General features: G+C 37.9%; 1 protein-coding gene across 1 annotated transcript in view; it reads left to right on the top strand.

The window, feature by feature from the left end:
- Positions 1-20,130, top strand: part of sema3ab (sema domain, immunoglobulin domain (Ig), short basic domain, secreted, (semaphorin) 3Ab) — a 102,942-nt gene that overhangs the window by 57,245 nt on the left and 25,567 nt on the right. Inside the window, exon 4 of the mRNA XM_079874281.1 lies at positions 2,679-2,871. Within this exon, the coding sequence (XP_079730407.1) occupies positions 2,679-2,871 (193 nt within the window). The remainder of the gene's footprint in view (positions 1-2,678; positions 2,872-20,130) is intronic.

Raw genomic sequence — 20,130 nt, 5'->3', positions numbered from 1 at the left:
AAAAAGAGATCAAGCTGAAAGGACTGCTCCATTGTCTTCTAGAAGAGGTGTGTTTTGTGGGGGAGGAATCACAGATAATGAGGTCAGTGGTTTTGGGGTGGAGTGGGCGGAGTCAAAGCAACTGGTGCCAATCAAACATGCACATCATTTACCCACCCTAATGTCACCTTTTCCCTGTTATTTTCTTTCTTCTGTGGGATGTGAAAAGAGAAAGAATGTCCCAGGCACTCTTTTCAAGCAAAACACAAGTAAAAATGTGATTTTTATTTGTATATTTCAAAACATTTGGGGTCGGTAAAAGTGAAAGTTAAACATTTGTAATTATTATTAATTTTGAAAACAGTTGTGCCGCTTAACATTTTTATGAAAACCGTGCTCATTTTTTTTCAAGTATTCTTTGATGAATAGGAACAAATGCATTTATTTGAAATTGAAATGTTTTGCAACATTATAAATGCCTTTACTTTCACTTTTGATCAATTTAATACTTCCTCGTTGAATAAAAGTATTTGTTTCCCAAATATTTATTTATATTTATGTTGTGTGGATTAAAGGTGTTTTGTTTTTTTTTTATTAAAAAGTGCAAATGAGATTAGTCAGCTCCATCACAGGAGAGGATTATCAGTGAATAACGTCTTAAACACAAGTTACATGGTTCAACTTGTATGATACTTTTATACGGTTCTTTTGGAGCTGAATGACCAGTATGAAATAAGAAAGTGAGTAAATGATGAACTATCCCTTTAACTCCACAAGTTCCCTGACCAGCCTCTCTTTAAACATGGAATATCATCCTTCCTGCCACACTCCTACCTCACACGAGGAGACGTGCTAAAAATAAACGTCTGGTGTGAGGGTGGAGTTCGGCTAGTGTTTTTTGACTCCTGGGCGGCAGAGAACAGTGCGAGACATGGACAGGAAGGGACAACTTCCTAATGTCTCGAGTAGGACGTAAAATTTGTTCTGTGACAGTGTGAAACCTTGACAGTGAGGTTAGGAAATATCTACTATACCACATGTCCTCCAATGTCAGAATGATTCTTGTGGAGTGAGTACAACTTTGACTGTGTGTGTGTGTGTGTGTGTGTGTGTGTGTGTGTGTGTGTGTGTGTGTGTGTGTGTCTGTGTTTATGGAAGCTTGCTTTCTTCCATTGAATAAAAAAAATACAAAAGTTATTGTGACTTTTTATCTCATAGTTGTAAGTTTAAATCTCACAATTTTTACTTTTTTCTTCTGAATTCTGAGATTACATAGCACAATTTTATTGTTTCCGCCATGGAAAAAAGGAAATTGCAAATTTGTATCTCACAATTTTTTTGCGCAATTGCGAGTTTAAATATGAGTGATTTTAGGAAATTTCTACTACTTCACTTGCCCTCCAATGTCAGAATTATTCTTATGGATTGAGTACAACTTTGTGTGTGTGTGTGTGTGTGTGTGTGCGCGCGCGTGCATGCGTGTGTGTTTATGGAAGCTTGCTTTCTACCATTGAATACAAAAATAAAAAAGTTATTGCGATTTTTTTTTTTTTTTTTTTTTATCTCACAGTTGCAAGTTTATATCTTGCAATTCTGACTTTTTTGCGAGTTATAAACTCACAATTGTGAAATAAAATCTCACAACTTTTAGTTTTTTCCTCTGAATTCTGAGATTACATATCTCAATTTTGTTTTATTGTTTCCGCCATGCAAAAAAGGTAATTGCACTTTTTTATCTCACAATGTTCTTGCCCAATTGTGAGTTTTATGATATAAAATATTTAAATAAATTAAAATTTCTACTACTCCACACATGCCAGTAAGTGCAACTTTGTGCGACTGTGTGTTTGTGTATGGAAGCTTGTTTCATCCACAGAATAAAAACAATTCAAAAGGTAATTGTAACTTATTTATCTCACAATTCTGATGTTTTCCCCTTACAATTACGTTTACATCTCACAATTCTTTTTTTTTTTTTCAATTGCAAGTTTATATCTCAAAATTCTGAGAAGAAAACTTTTTGAGAGATAAATTCAGAATTTTATCACTCACAATTCTGACTTTTTTTCTCAGAATTGTGAGTTTAGAAAAAAAGTCAGAATTGTGAGATATACACTTGCAATTACCTTCTTTTTATTTTCCCCCCTGGCGGAAATAAGCTTCCCTAGTGTGTGGGATGTGGAAGTAGGAAAAAACAGTATACCTAGAGGATCCTCTACTGGAAGTACAGCCCTCCCTCTCTCTCTCTCTCTCTCTCTCTCTCTCTCTCTCTCTCTCTCTCTCTCTCTCTCTCTCTCTCTCTCTCTCTCTCTCTCTCTCTCTCTCTCTCTCTCTCTCACACACAGTCTTAGCTGGCTCTGCTCTCTCTCAGTCTTGCGCTGAGACTGTGTGCGCGCTGAGCTTTGCAGAGAGACAGAGAGAGAGCAACAGAAGAGTGCCTAGGGCTTCACCAAGCTTCAGTTGAGTTTAGTCTCAGCCAAGTTACTATTTAAAAGTCAGAGAGGAAGAGCTCACAACATCTAGGAGATAAACAACCACAGGAACAGAACAAACACACTTTGAAAGTGAAACAGTGAGTGGTGTGGACACTCATGGTCCTCTCCTGAGGCTGTGGCTGCTTCACCAGGAGAGATGTGATCGTTGTGTGGTTCACACGCGCTGACTTACTCAACACACAGACACACCTGCTCCATCCTCAGGTGGCGTTCCGAAGGACTGGATTGCTGAAACACAGTGTTTACCAGAGGCCACGGGACTGCACGCAGACAGGGAAGAACATGGACTACCTGTGGGGGATTGTACTGCTGCTGTGGGCACTCGGCGTGCCGGAGAGAGGAACCGATGCACAGAGGAGCAAGAACAACGTACCCCGGCTCAAACTCTCGTATAAAGGTCAGTCACCTCCTGCTGTTGGGATTCTGGAAAGGAGAGAAATCCAAAATCAGTCAGAATGATTGAGGAATCTTAGAAGAGCAGATCTTTTGGCTTGTTAAAGTTTGATAGGTTCAGTCTGTGTTGGAGATGCTTTCTTGTCTGGAGTTGGCGTACGGTTCTGGATGCTTCTGGGGGATATTTCATTGATATGATTCACATGGTTTAATTATGCATGGTGGGTAATTTAGAAAGATGTTTTTGAAAGCATGAAAACGAGCTGGAGACATATGGAGTTTTAGGTTTTAATTTGCTTTCATTATTAATAACTAAAATATTAGAGTGGTGGTATTAAAAGTAATATGGTGTTTTGTGTTCGGGTGGTGCCAAGGGGTGAAATGACAGATTGAAGCAGCACAACCAGATGATTCATTATGATACATTTTTTTATGATTAAAAAAAAAAAACAACTTTCAAGTGGTAAAAAAATTGCCCTTTTCTTTCTTTCTTTTTTTATTTGCAACATTTAACCCTAAAAAGTGGATCTGCACAATAGTTAAAGGCACTATTTCTGCCTGACCTGACCCTTAAATATTACTTTTGTTGGTATAACCTAATTCAGTAATATTAAACAAATATATTTAACTTGATCATTGATTATTTTAGCTGTTCCCACATAAATTACATGTTTTTTAGGTTGCCTTACAAAGCATTCTTTATTTTCTTTTTTACAGTTTAATTCATAGCAGTAAGTTAGAAGGACATATGTATGAAAGTATTTAGGATTGAGACATATTATGCATCACACTATTTTGTGATTTATTTGTTGAGTTTCATGCACAGGTTAAATCAGGCATGTGTAGTTGAGTGTGTGTGTGTTTGCAAAACCTTTGGGCTGAATGCGTTTGTCTGGATGCACAGGTGGGAATGTTTAAACTGCTAGCAACACCTGCATTTCATATGCCAAAAATACAGCCAAAACTCTTTTTAAATCATTTTAAATCTAACTTTTACAATTGTAAATGATCGCAGTGGTTTTGCTTCAGTAACCAACCGCAATACCAATTGTAATTCATAATTTATTTAATAAATTATTTTCACCTTGCTTAGTTTTGTTCATTGTTTTGAGGATGAGAACATCCATGCTGGCAAGTGATACCAAATTTGCACCATAATATCGTAGAAATTAATTAGATATGCAGTTTTAATACTAACAACAGATATAGGAAATGTTATGTCCTCTTTCAGAGGCTGATGAGACTATTTATTTTGCTATAATAACTATGCATGATGTTCCATTTTATTATTTCTGTATAGTTTTGTTTGACAGTGACCCTATCAGAACATTTTTGGGTCGTGAACCACTGATCACTCATATTCTTCTCTGCGTGTAAATATACTGTACTTTCCTCCACTTTTTGTTGCTCTAAGTTAGAGTAAATTGTTTATGAGATTCTCAGTGTTTTGATGGAGTGTGTTATTATAATTGCAGACTGTATAATGCAAGGTGGCTGTTTTTAACGATGCGGTTATGTTAAAACATTACAACTCTTCCCGTCCGATTGGTGTTCGTGATGAAGTGAGCTGTCAAGAGTGAATTCACAGTAAGAGTGTTTAAATGAAAGAGCTCGTTCCAGCCTCCCTCTGTAATTAGAAAGAGACACAGAGAGAGAGAGAGAGAGAGAGAGAGAGAGAGAGAGAGAGAGAGAGAGAGAGAGAGAGAGAGAGAGAGAGAGAGAGAGAGAGAGAGAGAGAGAGAGAGAGGTTTAACAGTCAGGGCAGATGGCTGTATGAAAGTGAGCCATTTCTCTCTCTGCCAGCTTTCTAATTGCACTGACAGCTCCTCATTAGCTGGCTGGTGGAAGCTGAGCTCTATATGAACCGCGGTGTGTGTGACTGTCAGGCGACAGACACACTCGATCCAGCACGCACACATGCACAAACACAGGGGGCTTCTTAAGTACCCAGAGCTCTCATCTGCCCCAACACAGATGCACACAGACGTCTAGAGCTGTTCGCTGTATCAAACACTGACACCTACAGGCATGCACACACTGTTTGTGTGGAAAACAATAAAGGAAGAGACAAAGAGAGATGGAGAGAGGGAATATGCATGTGTGTGTGTTTGTGCTTTTGCTCTGAGAGTGCATGTGTGTTTGTGATGTATGTAGGCTGATCTGAGCAATCACAATTTGGTGAAATGCCAAGACTGATTCTAATATCCTCCAGCACCTCACACCTGTGAACATTTGTCACCAGTCTGGCTGATTCATCTTTTGCTGAATTCTGAATTAAAATGCATGTGGGTATGTTGAAGTAATTACTCATGGAGAGTATGTATTTGTTTGTTTAGTGTCTTTACATAATTTAGAGACTGAATTCTGCAGGTTTTTTTTAATTAGTTACTAAAACAAAACAAGAATGTATTGGTTTTATATTTATTTAAAGATGAGTTGTGGGATTTCAGTGGCACTATTGACTCCAACAAATACAGCAAAAATATGTATTTATTTGTTTGTTTGTTTATACAGCTTTTTTGGAAAATATTCACCTTCCAATGATTGGCCAAACCATTTTTTTTTTTTTTTTTTTTTTTACAACAAAGCCAATTTTCTTGTGTTGGGCTGGTCGGGATGCTTCACAGTTTTTGAGAATCCAGCATAAGAATTGTATTCTTGTACAGAAGTTATGTCTGTATATTAAAGGTGCACTGTGTAATTTTTAGCAGCATCTAGTGGTGAGGTTGTGAATTGCAACCAACAGAAGTTACGGTGGCCGACAGGAAAATATGTTGTCTGAGACAGCAGAGAGTAGCCAATTTAAGCAATGAGTTTTTTTTACAAAGATAAATTAGGTTTACTTAATTATTCAGTAAAACGATATGTTATTGCGAATATCATTCTTACTTGTTCATCGTGTCAGTGTTTTATTCGCTGACTTTAGCTTGCTTCCTTGCATGAAGAACAACATTGTGATGAAACGCGTTTAGGGCTACTGCATTGAAACATGTTGACGCATTTCAATGTAAGGTGTCCCGCGGTGTATCTAGATAGAAATGGCTCATTCTAAGGTAATAATAACTGTTCATTAAGCAAGGTCTTTATACACCACTGAAAACATAGTTATGTATATGACATTGCATTTCTGTCAACAGATCCTCCTAAATATTACACAATGCACCTTTAAGGTAGGATTGAAGAAAACGTACACTCTTCACTTCCAATATAAGTTAGATAAAATATATAAGGAACGCACCTTAATATAACATTAAGCTAGTTTTCATGGTAATGTTTATTGTAGAATACTATGAATATGTTCTTTTGTTACTTTAAGGAGCAATTTCTACTTGAGCTGATCCCCAAAATAATTTTTAATTATTTATTTTATTTTATTTATTTGTATTAAACAATGTTGATTTAAATGTTACCACATGAGGAACACTCAAAGACATAATGGTTTTCATTCTATGAAAATGCGATTTACTATACTCTAACCATCACAGAAACTTGTTGACATTATCATATTATGCCAAACATGGTTTTACTGAATTAAATGCCTTTCAAATATTGAGGACCACTTCAAATGTCCTCACGTGATCTTTTTTTTATTGCGTTCCTCGCAAGGGTGGTATCAGTGTCCCCTCTGAGCCGAAAGTTCCCATGGCAGGTTAACAATAACACCTTTCCATTAATGTGAAGTGGTGTGGAAATGCATAAAGAACATGAGAATCTGTTGCTGCATGTTGGTGTAGCTAGTACAGAAACAAGAGATTGGCTACTTCAGTGTGAGCGTGTGTGTGTGTGCAAATTTGTGGGATGGAATAATGTTTTTAGTGTAAAGCTATCCCATTCCAAAGTGAATGTTTTAAGACGGCTATAATCTCATGAAGGAATGAGAGAAGTTTTATTTCACTTTAATTAAGCTTTTAATTCACAAACACGCCAAGAATCTGGTGTTGGGTTGCGTTTGCAGCATGTGAACTCTATCCTCTTCAGAAATAAAGCCACAGCGTTAGAGCGCACACACCTAAAACAATACTCCGCCAAATTCCTGTGAAATGGAAAACATTTATGCCATAATACAGTTTTCCCCTTGGAAAGCAAAAAGACATGATGAAAATTGGATTCGATTTGATTTTAGGTATTTGATTGCCTTAAAATCATATTTGGACCCTGCGGAAAGGGTTTAAACGATCACGTACGCAAATAATCAGAACTCCAGATTTGATTAGATGGACATGCATGCTGAGATGAATGGAAAAAGGTGAGTGTGTAGCACTCATGTTTCGTTTGCCCACACACACACACACACACACACACACGTGCCCCGCAGAGAGTGCAGGCAGTATGTAGGGTAGGGAAGTTTATTTTTATCAGCTTCAGATGGGACCGTTCCTCTGCCTCCACCTGCCCTCCCCTCATTGCTTGGGCTCTCAGAGGTTTTTCCACAACAATAGATGAATGGAATTATACAGAGAGATGGTCTCAGTGGTTTGAAGAGGATGAGACTAGCTCTTCTCCTGGCATAGTCCTGTTTGTGTGCTGTTTAAACTGGTGAGGTTCAGAATAGCAGCATGTCTAAAGCCACTTCCTCCTGTGTGACTGCGTGCTGGTGCTGTAGATTACCCACAATGCCAGGCAGGGGCACCGTATGTTCTGGAATCTCAAATATAAAACATTGCCTGTTTTTGTCCTGACTGGCTAAGTTATGATACAGTACCGTTGAAAAGTTTGGGGTTAATACGATTTTTATTTATTTACTATTTTTTAAAGAAAACTCTTATGCTCACCAAGGCTGCATTTATTTGATAAAAATAACAGTAAATTACCAGTATTGAAAAAACCCCAGTAAGATTATGAAATATTATTATAATTTTAAATAGCTGTTTTCTATTTGAAGATATTTTAAAATGTAATTTATTTCTGTGATGGCAAAGCTGAATTTTCAGTATCATTACTCCAGTCTTCAGTGTCACATGTTCCTTCGGAAATCATTCTAATATGCTAAATTGCTGCAATGGAAACATTTCTTATTATCAGTCAAAAACAGTTAGTATTTTTTTTTCAAGATTCGTTGATGAATAGAAAGTTCAAACTAAAAACATGTATTTGAAATAGAAATTTTATGTAACATTTTAAATTTATTTACTGTCACTTTTAATTGATTTAATGCAACCTTACTGAATAAAAGTATTCATTCTTAAAAAACAAACAAATCTTACTGACCCCAAAATTTGAACAGTATTGCATATAAAGCATAAAGACATCATTTTGTATTTTTCTCTGAAGTTGAAGCATGTTGCATTTTGGAAATACTGTTTTCTTTTAACTATACTCTTCTCATTTCCACCATGTTGAAAGGCTAGCGATCATCAATATATATTCATACACATTTTAATCAATAATTTATGCAGATTCCTTATAGACTTTGGGCCCTATTTTAACGATCTGAAACGCAAGTATCAAACACGAAATGCAAGTAACTTTGTGGGCGGATCTCGGGCGCTGTTACTATTATACCGGCGGGATAAATGACTCTTGCGCCCGACGCAAATCTAAAATGGGTTGGTCTGAAGTAGCTACATTACTCATAGGTGTGGTTCGGGCGTAACGTGAAATAAACCAATCAGAGCGTCATCTCACGTTCCCTTTAAGAGCAGGCGCGCTTGTTCCATGGCTATGGGATGAATATAGTATCAAAATGATAACATGTGCAAGCACTATAATCCATGAACTTGATAAAGATATGCAGAAATGTTTTACTATCTACAACCAAATGCCTTTCAACTTGCGTGTGCAAAATTAAAAATGTAATGAATGTGTAGCAATTTGTACAAATAGAGACATTTTTGTGAATACAAATGTTTTCTTTTGTATTAGTGTATCATAATTTGCGCATGCAACAAAGAAGATGTGTGTTTGTGGATCAGGTGACACGCGTGCATTCATTGACGTCTTTTCTGAGTCAATCTCATTTGATTCATTTGGATTTTGAGACTTTCCTTTCGCGGTTTTTAAGCATTTTACAACCCACACACAAACAACTACAAATTAATAGGCCTGGTGCTAATTATTAATGTGTGCACACCCATTTATTTTTCAAATTCACAAATGTGCGTCACTACATTTAAACTAATACAATACAACTTGTGTGTGCAAAATCCAGAAATGCATGAATGTGCAGCATTTTGTACAAATAGAGACATAGTTGTTGATACAAAACCTCAATATTGTATTAATGTAGGTCAGAATATGTGCATGCAACAAGTAAGATGTGCATTTGTGGATCAGGTGACACGCGTGTATTCATTGACTCGTTTCTGAGTCAATCCTATTTGATTCATTTGGATTTTGAGACTTTCATTTTGCCGGTTTAGCCTTGCACGATCCACACACAGCTGTCTGAGAAAACCTCCTACCACTAGATGCACGAGTCTGCTAAAACAGACAACGCCACCGTAATCATGTGTTCTTTTCTCATATAATACGCTTAATGTGGCTTAAGAAAGTGATATTGAAGCACCAAATTTAGTACACAATATAGGCCTAACTTATTAATGAAGCGTACTTTGTAGAGGCAAACAGATTATGAACAACACCAATAGAACCACAAAGAAAACTGGAAGTACTTGGAAAGAAGTAAAATAAATGAACAGAACGTGTTTTTTCGGGAACAGCCACGGAATGTGATGGATAAGGCACATTTAAACTATTTTACAGATTGTTTGGGTCGATTTCCATCCTTTGCAATCAATATTTAAACGATTATAAATTGTAGGGTATAAAAATATCCTGAGAATAGAATTAGGTTCACAGCACCAGAGAGTAATCTTGACGGCACTCGCAAGAAAATGGATAAGATGGCTACATAATCAAATTCACAAATATTACACCATTTAAACATTATTGAAAATACATAGGCTACTGAGTAACTAAAATAATCTTTGTCAAAGATGTTACGAACCTGTGTTTTTAAAATGCTCGTTGAAAAGGGGTAAGCAACATAAAAGAACACGCAAGGCAAAGTGCAATTTAAACATTTATTATACGGCTATATGCCTCATTCTGTTTCACACTCTTCTTCTATACTCAACAGGAGCCATTAGAGCAACGGGGCACAGGTGCGCAGCCTAACAAGAGAAAGAAGAGAGAGAGAAACTAATCAGAGCACAGAAACAGATACACACAAAATTCGAACACTCATAAGGCTTAGGCCGTAATAAAGAATATACTTTGTTCACAGTTTAAACATTCTTGTTTCCATTTGTTTAATTTCAAGATCTGAGGTAAATTAATTCATTTTAATGTCGCAGAAAAATAGAAACCGTTTCTAAAATAGTGTCGCCGTCACGGCTGGTTAGGACAAAAACTCTGATTAACATTGTAAAGATACCTTTTATAGCACGTCACGGCATCGCGTGTAGTTAGCACACGGTGTAATATGACTTGGGATTACCGAGTTGTCTCAGGCCCCGTCTACACTACTGCGTTTTCGTTTAAAAACGGAGACCTTTTGCTACGTTTGCACCTCCCGTCCACACTAAAACGGCAAAAACGGAGACCCAAAACGGAGAAGTTTAGAAACGCTGCCGACCCGTTTTTCGTTTTGAATCTCCGGAGGGCGTTTTAGTGTGGACGGGTCAAAACGGAGGCCTTTAGAAACGATGACGTAGTAGAGGCTCACGCTCGGCTCTATGATTGGGTGTCATCAGTCATGGCGTATATCTTTGCTAGCAGCTGTTGTCCAAGAAAATTCTGCATTTTACAATGCTATAACTGCCTACATGCGCCGGAGGCAAGCTATTATTTGAGCGATCTGTGACGATTCCCGTGTGCAGCGGCGGTATCGACCGTACATGGAGCGTCGGTTTTGGTTAACCCGGGAAGAACCAGCGCATGGTGGGATAATTTTATCAATGAAGTTGTGTTTACACCGGCACGCGCATGCCCAGTGTTGGTGAATGGTCACGTGATCCGCGTTTTCAGTCGTTTTAATGTGGACGGAGATCAATTCTAATACGCAGCTAAAACGCTGGTGTGGACGGAGATCGTATTCGTTTTAATTCTCCGTTTCTAAACGAAAACGCAGTAGTGTGGACGGGGCCTCAGAGGCCTCGTTTACACTGCAGGTCTTGATGCCCAATTCTGATTTGTTACCTTTATCCGATTTTTTTGACCATCCGTTTACACGTTCTTTCAACTGTGACCCATGTCCGATTCATGTGTTCACACTTGCCATACTATCTGAAACATCGCGCATGCTTAAAGGGTTAAATTCTCTTGCACAGATGGGCGGACGCGAAATATTCTTGATGCTAGCTCTGCGATATACGCGAAGTTCGCCAAACATCACCATGATTTTGAGGTGAAGGAGGACGAAAAGTGCCATCATTGCACATATGCTTCAGTTATTGTGAGTGAGAGAGATCTCAGGACTGGTGGGAGCATATTATGTTTAAATATTGGCTTTAATGAGGAGCAGTGGGTCCGAAATTTTGTTGTGTCAACGTTTTTTCAAATTCCTCTCCTACGACGACACAACGTTTCATCGGGCCATCCGTCCCTTTGCAGATGCACGTCGGGGTTTCTCTCATCATTAAACCTAATGCCTCAGAAAATCCGATCAGCATGTTTACATGACAGTCGCATTGGCACATATCTGATTTATATCCGATTTATTTAAACATATGAATGAGGCCTGAAACCGATCTCAAAATATCTGAATGCATGTCTGTTTACACTGTCATAGAACACATCGGATCTGTCACATATGAGCAAAAAATCGGAAATGGGTCACATTTCACTGACAGTGTAAACGAGGCCTCTGTGATTTGTTCATTTTGTGTTGACTGCGTAAAATGATCCGAACTTCCCACTACTAAACGAAAAAAGGATGCATTAGCTCTACAAAATGATCATGTGGCCACAAATTATCACGTTCCCACAAGTTAATGTGTCATGGCCACGACAAAACTAAGATGACCGTACAAAGCAACTCATAATGCAAGACTTACTTTCTAGATAATTTTTGAGCTGTTGAGCTGCTCCCCTCAGTTCGTTCACAACATGTGGGAACTCTTCCTCAATCTCCTGAAACTCTTGTAATGACAGGGTGAAAAGGCTGCAGGTGGTCAGCGCAGAAACTGCCTTCCACCAAACAGGAAGCTGATCTCTGCAGAAACACAAAACTTCTTAAAATGTTGAGTATGAGGCTGGTTGTTTAAAACACATTGGAGTTTCACAGCAAAGGTTATCTGACTGACCATCTGATCAATACTGCACACAAAACTGGGAACATTTTCTTGATCTGACAAGCTCTGTAATCTAATGAGCATTTTTGAGTGTGAAACTCATGTAATTGACGCTGTCCTCATGCTCTCACACTACACGTCTGTTTTCTCATGCAGTGAATAACATTGCAGAGTAAAGAGGACACTGACAACATAGCGACAGACAAGAGGTTCCTTTTGATATGAAACAAATGGCATTTAAAGCAAAAGTTTAAACACCCGCTCTAAGTGTGCATGTTTTGATGTCCAAATGTTCTTGTTCTTAAGTATTTCTTAAAAATAGCATATTTTTTAACATTATATATATATATATATATATTAACATAAATATAGTATATTACATATATCTATTATGTGTGTGTATTAGGGCTGCACGATTTGGGGAAAATGTCATATTGCGATAATTGAGGTCAATATTGCGATTACGATTGCGATATGCGATATAATAAACAAATGGTTTCATGAGTCAACTTGCTTGGTTCTCAAGGAAAATAAATGCACACACAGATTAGTGATAATCAGCCTAAAGAAAAAAGTTCTTTAGTCAAGAGCAGTGAGTGTTTTTCTCTGTTCCCTTTGTTCTTTGATTAACTTTAGCGACAGATTTTTTTATTTTTTTTTATTGCATTTTAACAAGAACAAAACATAATTTACATACAAGAGTACATATAACCATACATGTCAGGGGTAAAGAAAAATAAGAAGAAGAAGAAAAAAGAAAAAAAGAATAACTTTAGCGACAGATGTCATTAGTGGCTACTGTGTACTGTCCCTTTAAGACCAGCCGCTGTCAGAGACTCGGATCTCACACGCGCCTCATTCTTTCACGAGTCATCACAACTCTTCATGTTCATCATAAGATACTCTTATGTTATGAAGACACTCGACAAAAAGACATTTTGGCATAATTGTGTGTGTTATTGTTCGTTCAAGCTCGAAAGAGAACTGTATTCTGTCATGCTGTTTTGTGCGCACGCACGATATTAGCGCGAGTCTTTCTGTCTGTCACTTCACAGGCAGCGCGTTCATTTTGGCATACATGTGTGTTGTTCGTTCTACCGCGAAAGAGAACTTGATACTGGCGCGCGTCGGTGTGTGTGTGTGTGTGTGTGTGTGTGTGTGTCAGGAGGACATTCACAGGCAGCTTGTTCTTTTATGTCTTATCGCGCATGAATGGTTTAAAAGCATTTGCATTAATAAGTGCGTTAACAGCGCTAATTTGTTTATTTAATATAAAATCGCAGCATTTTGCGTCATACAATCGCGTAGGCTTGACATCGCGATTGCGATTGCGATACGATTAATCGTGCAGCACTAGTGTGTATGAATATATATATAAAAATCAGGCAGCTGAAACTAATTAAATAGTCTCAGGTGCCTGATTTTTTATTTCTTTGCAAAATGTTATAACATTTTTGCCCAGCTCTTTATATAAGGTTGGATATTTAAGCATGTCCAACTTTATTCGCATTCATACAGTATCAGCATAATGTATACAGCAGATCTCAACTGCTTGATTGCTTGTATTGTTGCAAAATGTAAACTATATTATCGCCCATCTCTAATCTGATAAATGTGACTATCAGAGGCATGCAGAAATTCAGATATTATAAACATTAACATGATTTTCTGTAAAGCTGCTTTGAAACAATGTGTATTTGAAAAGCGCTAAATTTGACTTGACTAGCACTGCAATGTGGACCAGACCGTTACTAGACCGATTCTCATACATCACCTCCAAAGTGATCTCCATCACACAGCTCCATCTGGAAAGCCTCGTTCTTCACAAGAACCCGTCCACAGTCAATGAAGAACATTTTGTCGGGTTGAGCACTCTGATGAATGATGATGTCACCAGCATTGAAGAACTCACAGTCCAACTTCATCAAGATGGCTTTGGTGAATTCTTTAAGCGAGAAAAACATGCCTTTGTTCAACAGGTTGGAGCATATTTCTGCCATGATATCCTTTGAAACAGAAAACATAGCACTATTAAACATTATTTCTATAAAAAGATACTGTCTGAGCCAAATGATTGTTTGAATAAACCAACTTAACAAATACAAACAATAAACAAACACCTTTACCTTGTATGCATTGCCAGTCGCAGACATGCTCCCAAATGCTGTGATCACCCAAGAAATAAATGCAATACACATTACATATCCAATCACCATACTTACAATAGATATCCACTGTTCATCCACACCTAAAAAAGTTACACCTAAAAGTTCAATGTAAACAGTATTTTTTTTTTTTTTTTTTTACAGTTCTTCAGTGGTGTTTGCTCATGCAAAACCTTATGCCACAATGCTAGGGTGCCATGGTATGACTAAGCCATTGCCTTTTTTGTTTTCATCTGGCAGATGGAAATCATATGTCTGATCACTTAAATGTAACAGCACATCATAGATTAACTAACTTTGTATCACAGGTTTCCCAAATCAATCCCAAAAAAAAAAATCCAAAACCCTGATCGTAAAAGTGATGCTGTCCTTAGCAAATGCCATTGATTAAAGTGATTTCAGGAGACATTTTTCTGTACCAAAGACTGATTATCAGACTGATTATCATTTCTCAAAAAATAATTAATGTGGAAAGAATGTTGCGCGGCGTACGTGTTGGTGAGTCAGTTGATCTCCAGACCATTTGAGAGAAAACTCTGGAGGAAGCATAGAAGTATTTTTCCCTGATCGAGGTATTCTGCAAAATGTAACAGAAATAAAGGAAGACATGTTGAACACAATCATCATGTCAAACAAATGCCTGCATAAGCATAAAAAAATGAGACATACCTGTACCTTTTTAGATCACTGTGATGGCATTAATGGCACATTTCCAGACACAAGAAGACATTACATCCTCATAACAACATATTTGTTTATTTAAATAAATAGTGATAATGCCAAAGAAGACTTTATACCTTGAATTACCATGCAAAAATATGGTAGGCTACATATCACATAGTATCATTAGTAGCATACGTTATGTATTAATTTAAGTGTATTTATTTTTATTTTATCGATACATTATATTACTTATATTTATTTAAATTTAATCGTGTGTATTAAAAATGTGAATGTGAAATATGTATTTAAATTGTTTGATTTTATTAAGATATTAAAAAATATTTGTTCAGTGTAATCAGTTATCGTCTGTCATTCATGTTCTCTAATAACCGTCCTAGAGATAAAATAAGACGTCAAAATATAGCCTATATAAATATATATTTTTACGTTACAACGATCACACTTCTAATTAAGACCATATGCTGATGCTGAATAAACTGAATTACGTTAACTTGGTTAATATGAAATATGGTGAGCGTTAGTTTCCAGGCTAGTGAGTCTGCACTTACCTGAAGTTAACGTTACTCCATGGGTTCAAGACCCCGCGGTAGGTTTCACCAATTCACCTTCAGCTTCTTTTTTCTCTTCATTTTCGTTCCCTTTAACACACACTGATCGTCTTCCTTTTACGAGATCTTGTTTTTCCCTGACCACTTGAGCTATTTTCCTTCATCATCGCGACTGAGAAACTGCCTGGTAAAAAAACAGACCGCAAAAGTATTTGTTATTTGTTTCTGTTTGAATTTTAGAATGATGCGATTGCGAACCGGCGCGTAACAGTCTAGCAGTGATGGCAAATTATAGTTTTTAAAAACTTTGTTCGTTCACTGGATTGTTTTCACTGGACTGATTGATTTGTTGCAATAATTAAGAAATTATCCTGAAATCTTAAGACATTTTCGTGGACAAATTTAAGTACACTCCAATGACAGCCATTAAACCACGCGCGCGCGCACGCACACCTGCGGGTGTTGTTCATAATCTGTTTTTCCTCTACAAAGTATGCTTTATTAATAAGTTAGGCCTATATTGTGTACTAAATTTGTTGCTTCAATATCACTTTTTTAATCCACATAAAGCGTATTATATGAGAAAAGAACGCTTGATTACGGTGCCGTTGTCTGTTTAGCACATACTGCCATCTAGTGGTAGCGGGTTTTCCTAGACAGCTGTGTGTGGATCGTGCAAGGCTAAACTGGCAAAGTCTCAAAATCCAAATGAATCAAATAGGATTGACTCAGAAACGAGTCAATGAATACACGCGTGTCACCTGATCCACAAATTCACATCTTACTTGTTGCATGCACATATTCATCCCATACATGGCGGATTGCTATTATAACGGCAGATTTGCCAGGCGCATGCCAGGAGCGGTTCACAGCCGAGGAGACCAACGTGCTCGTCAGGGCCGTAAAAGACAGAGAAGTGACATTGTATGGGAATGGGAGAAACCCACTCAAATAAGCTTAGGTTAAACAGGCGTATAATAATTTTGGTAAATGTGTAAGCTAGATTTATGCCTATTTTTTCTTCATGGACACCACAATGATTTCCCTCATGTGGAATATTTTTCCTTGTAATTATGTATGGTTTGCAAAAATGATAACTGCTGCGTCTGTGTAGATGAGAGAAGCAAAGTTTATGCGCGTTGTGCACACGCTACATTATGGCCAAGCATGCGCCCTTAAAATAGCAACTGAACACACCACTGACTTTAGACTAGGTTTTTCCTGGTTTGTGGCGGAATTGTTTTCTGGAACTGCTAAATAGCACCAGGGAACGTTTGCACCAGAACACGCCTCCTCTTTTCGCTGAACCGCCCCCCGGGAGCGCAAGTTCATTCCCTAATTTACCAACGTGCATCTGTGGAGGGAAAAGTCCGCTGTGCGTCGGGTGCAAAATACGAATGATACATGCGTCGGTGTACAAAGTCAATTGCGCTGGGTGCAAGATAGGGCCCTTTAACTTTTTATTAGTTATTTTTTATTATTATTTATTAGTTCATGAACAAACCTACACTTATTATCCTGGAACTGAAATGTTTTAAGTAATTAAAGATAGTAATTAGTCAGGACAATTTCTTAGTCAACTTAATTTCAGATTCGATTCCTAAAGTTATACATTTGATCCCCACAATCTTGAAAATTTGGTTACATCCTTGTAGACTGAAACTCTTCCTTGTCTTTGTTTCTGACAGCTCAAACCCTTGATTCTGAGAACTTGTTCCTCAGGGTGTTCTCAGGTAATCTTTAATAGATAAATAACTCTAGGCTAAATGATGATTACAGCTCATGCAGTATTGATTCACACAGCAACTGTCACTATAGTTGAATCTGAGCGAAACCTGCCAAAAACAAAAACTCAGGCTCATTAGAAAAACATGCCTCTACCTACATTTCTGCAATTCGCAAAAAAAAAAAAAAACCTTCTTATTCAAATCACTGCAGTGGCAGAAAAACTCCATCAACCTTTATTCCTTTTCACACAAATTATGATTGCAGGGGCAGATTATCAATGAATGAAGATTTATTCCCATGCTATATTATGACCTCAAAACACTTTTACCATAGTTCACGAATTGTAAACTAATACATTTTGACATTTGCATCACATAACAAGCTCCAAATGCACTAAAGAGTCAAACATTATGACCAGTCTCAGATGAAGTGAATATCATTGATCATCTCCTAACAAGGCCACGTATTAAGTTCTGGGTAGATTAGATGGTAAGCAAACAATCAGTTATCAACGTGTTGGTTGCATGAAAAAATTAGCAGGAATAAAGATCTGAGCGACTTTGACAAAGGACAAATTGTTATGGCACAGCGACTGGGTCAGAATATCTCTCAAACGGCAAGGCTTGTGGGTTGTTCCCGGCCAGCAGTGGTGAGAATATACCAACAGCGATCCAAGGAGGGCCAAACCACAAACGAGCAACACGGCCCAAGGCTCATTGCTGCACGAGGGTATGGGCCAACAGAAGGTCTACTGTGGCACAAGTGACTATGATAACCCCTGCCATCGAAAGCACCTACAGCTGGACCTTGGAGCAGTAAAAGAAGGTCACCTGGTCTGATGACCCATTATTACATAACGTGGATGGCCATGTAATTGTGTGCCGTCTACCTGAGGAAGTGATGGCACCAGGATGCATTTTGGGACAATGACAAGTCGGTGGAGGGAGTGTGATGCTCTGGGCAATGTTTTGCTGGGAAACTCTGGGTTCGGCCATTCATGTTCAAATTTGATACATGCCACCTACCTAAACATTGTTGCAGACCAGGTACACCTCTTCATGACAATGGTGTTCCCTGGTGGAAGTGACCTCTTTCAGCAGGATAATGCACCCTGCCACACTGGACATGTTGTTCAGGAATGTTTTGAGGAACATGATGAAGAGTTCAAGGTGTTCACAATTTCCCCAGGATCCCAAGGTGTTGAACCTCCAAATTCCCCAGATCTCTATCCAATTGAGCATCTGTGGGATGTGCTGGACCTTCAAGTTCGATCAATTGTGACTCCACCTCGATCTGCTTCTAACGTCTTGGTGCCAGATACCACAGGACATCTTCAGAGGACTTGTGGAGTCCATGACTCGGTGGGTTGGTGTTTTGGCAGCACACGGATGACCAACAGCATATTAGGCAGGTGGTCACAATGTTTTGGCTCATCAGTGTATGAATGGCTTTTCTGACATCGTTAACTTGCTCGCACTTGTGATGCGCACTTGTGTCTTTGTCAAAGACTTGTAGACGTGAGCTAAAATGGCAGGGTTGCTTCAGCAAATGCGTATTTATCTCACGTTTGTTATTATTATTATTATTATTAGAGAAGTAACCTTTTTGGCGCCACTTGTCAAACATTTAATTTCTGAACGAACTGCCGTGATAAAACGTTGCCAGATTCACGTTCATCTGTTTCAGATAAAACTAACTCTGCATTTTGCACCACTCACTGGATATTTCATCTTGAAAGTGTACAAGAAGCAAATTAATATCATTTAGTATCAAACGTACAAGAAGCTACTTAAAATCATTTTGCAAAAATGTCACCACAGGCACGTCAAGTTTTGTTAGCTCTCTCTCTCTCTCTCTCTCTCTCTCTGTGAGTGTGTACTGTGTGTGTGTGTGTGTGTGTGTGTGTGTGTGTGTGTGTGTGTGTGTGTGTGTGTGAGAGAGAGAGAGAGAGAGAAAGTAATGGACATAACTGATTAAAAAAGTACTTTTTTACTCGGCAGTTAAATAATAAATCGCATGTTCACATTTTATGCAAAATCAGTTTTTTTTTTTACTCAAGGTTGTGAACTTCATGTTCTCAGATGGCATTTGATTATCAAGCCCAATTAAACACACTTCTCACACCTCTACCTGATCACACGCTCACTAAGACATGCACAATGAGCTGAATCATGAACTACTTACATGATGTTCTACCTTTGGAATCTGTCCGTTAATGCCCTGGCAACAGTCAGGATCATAACAGAGGTGCTAATAAATGTAAACAGTAAATCATGCTTTGTTTTCCCCTGACTGATTAAAAATTGCGTAAAGTTGATTGATTTATTGTTTCGATAATGACGCGCACAAGAAAAACAAGGCCACACTGTTTCAAAACGATCACACAAATACATTTGTACAGACACAGACTATTTGTTCAAATGTAATGCTTTTCAAAAGGTTCCCGATAACAGTAATCAAGTGCACTGTTAATTTCCTCTTGAAAAGTGAGTGTTTGTAATTGTTAGGAGCCATTTTGAGATTTTAGAGAGTATTTGTGTGTGTTCTTGCTGAATGTATTTGTGTGTCTGTTTTAATTAGACCTCTTCCCTGTGTAAGTGCATTACGCAAGCGAACACTTGACAATCCGATGAGACCGCCAGTGTCAGTTGATGTTACACATTCATATGAAACCACCAAATGCAGAGAGTCACTCGTTTACACCTGAGGAAGGAGAAGTGATCATGAAACATATTAAAAAAAGGAAAGAGAGATTGTGATGGCAACAATGACATAATTCAACCGGTTTCAATGACATAGCTCAGAGGAAACATTGAACTTTGTGCTCTTTATTTTTTCACAGTAAGATAAATATATAGTCATACACTCCACAAAAGTCCTATACATTGTCAACTTGATTGCTAAA

This window comes from Squalius cephalus, assembly GCF_949319135.1.
Source record: "Squalius cephalus genome assembly, chromosome: 6".
In the NCBI taxonomy this organism is placed as follows: Eukaryota; Metazoa; Chordata; class Actinopteri; order Cypriniformes; family Leuciscidae; genus Squalius; species Squalius cephalus.
Note: the sequence above shows the minus strand (reverse complement) of the source record. Positions and strands in the feature narration are given on the sequence as shown.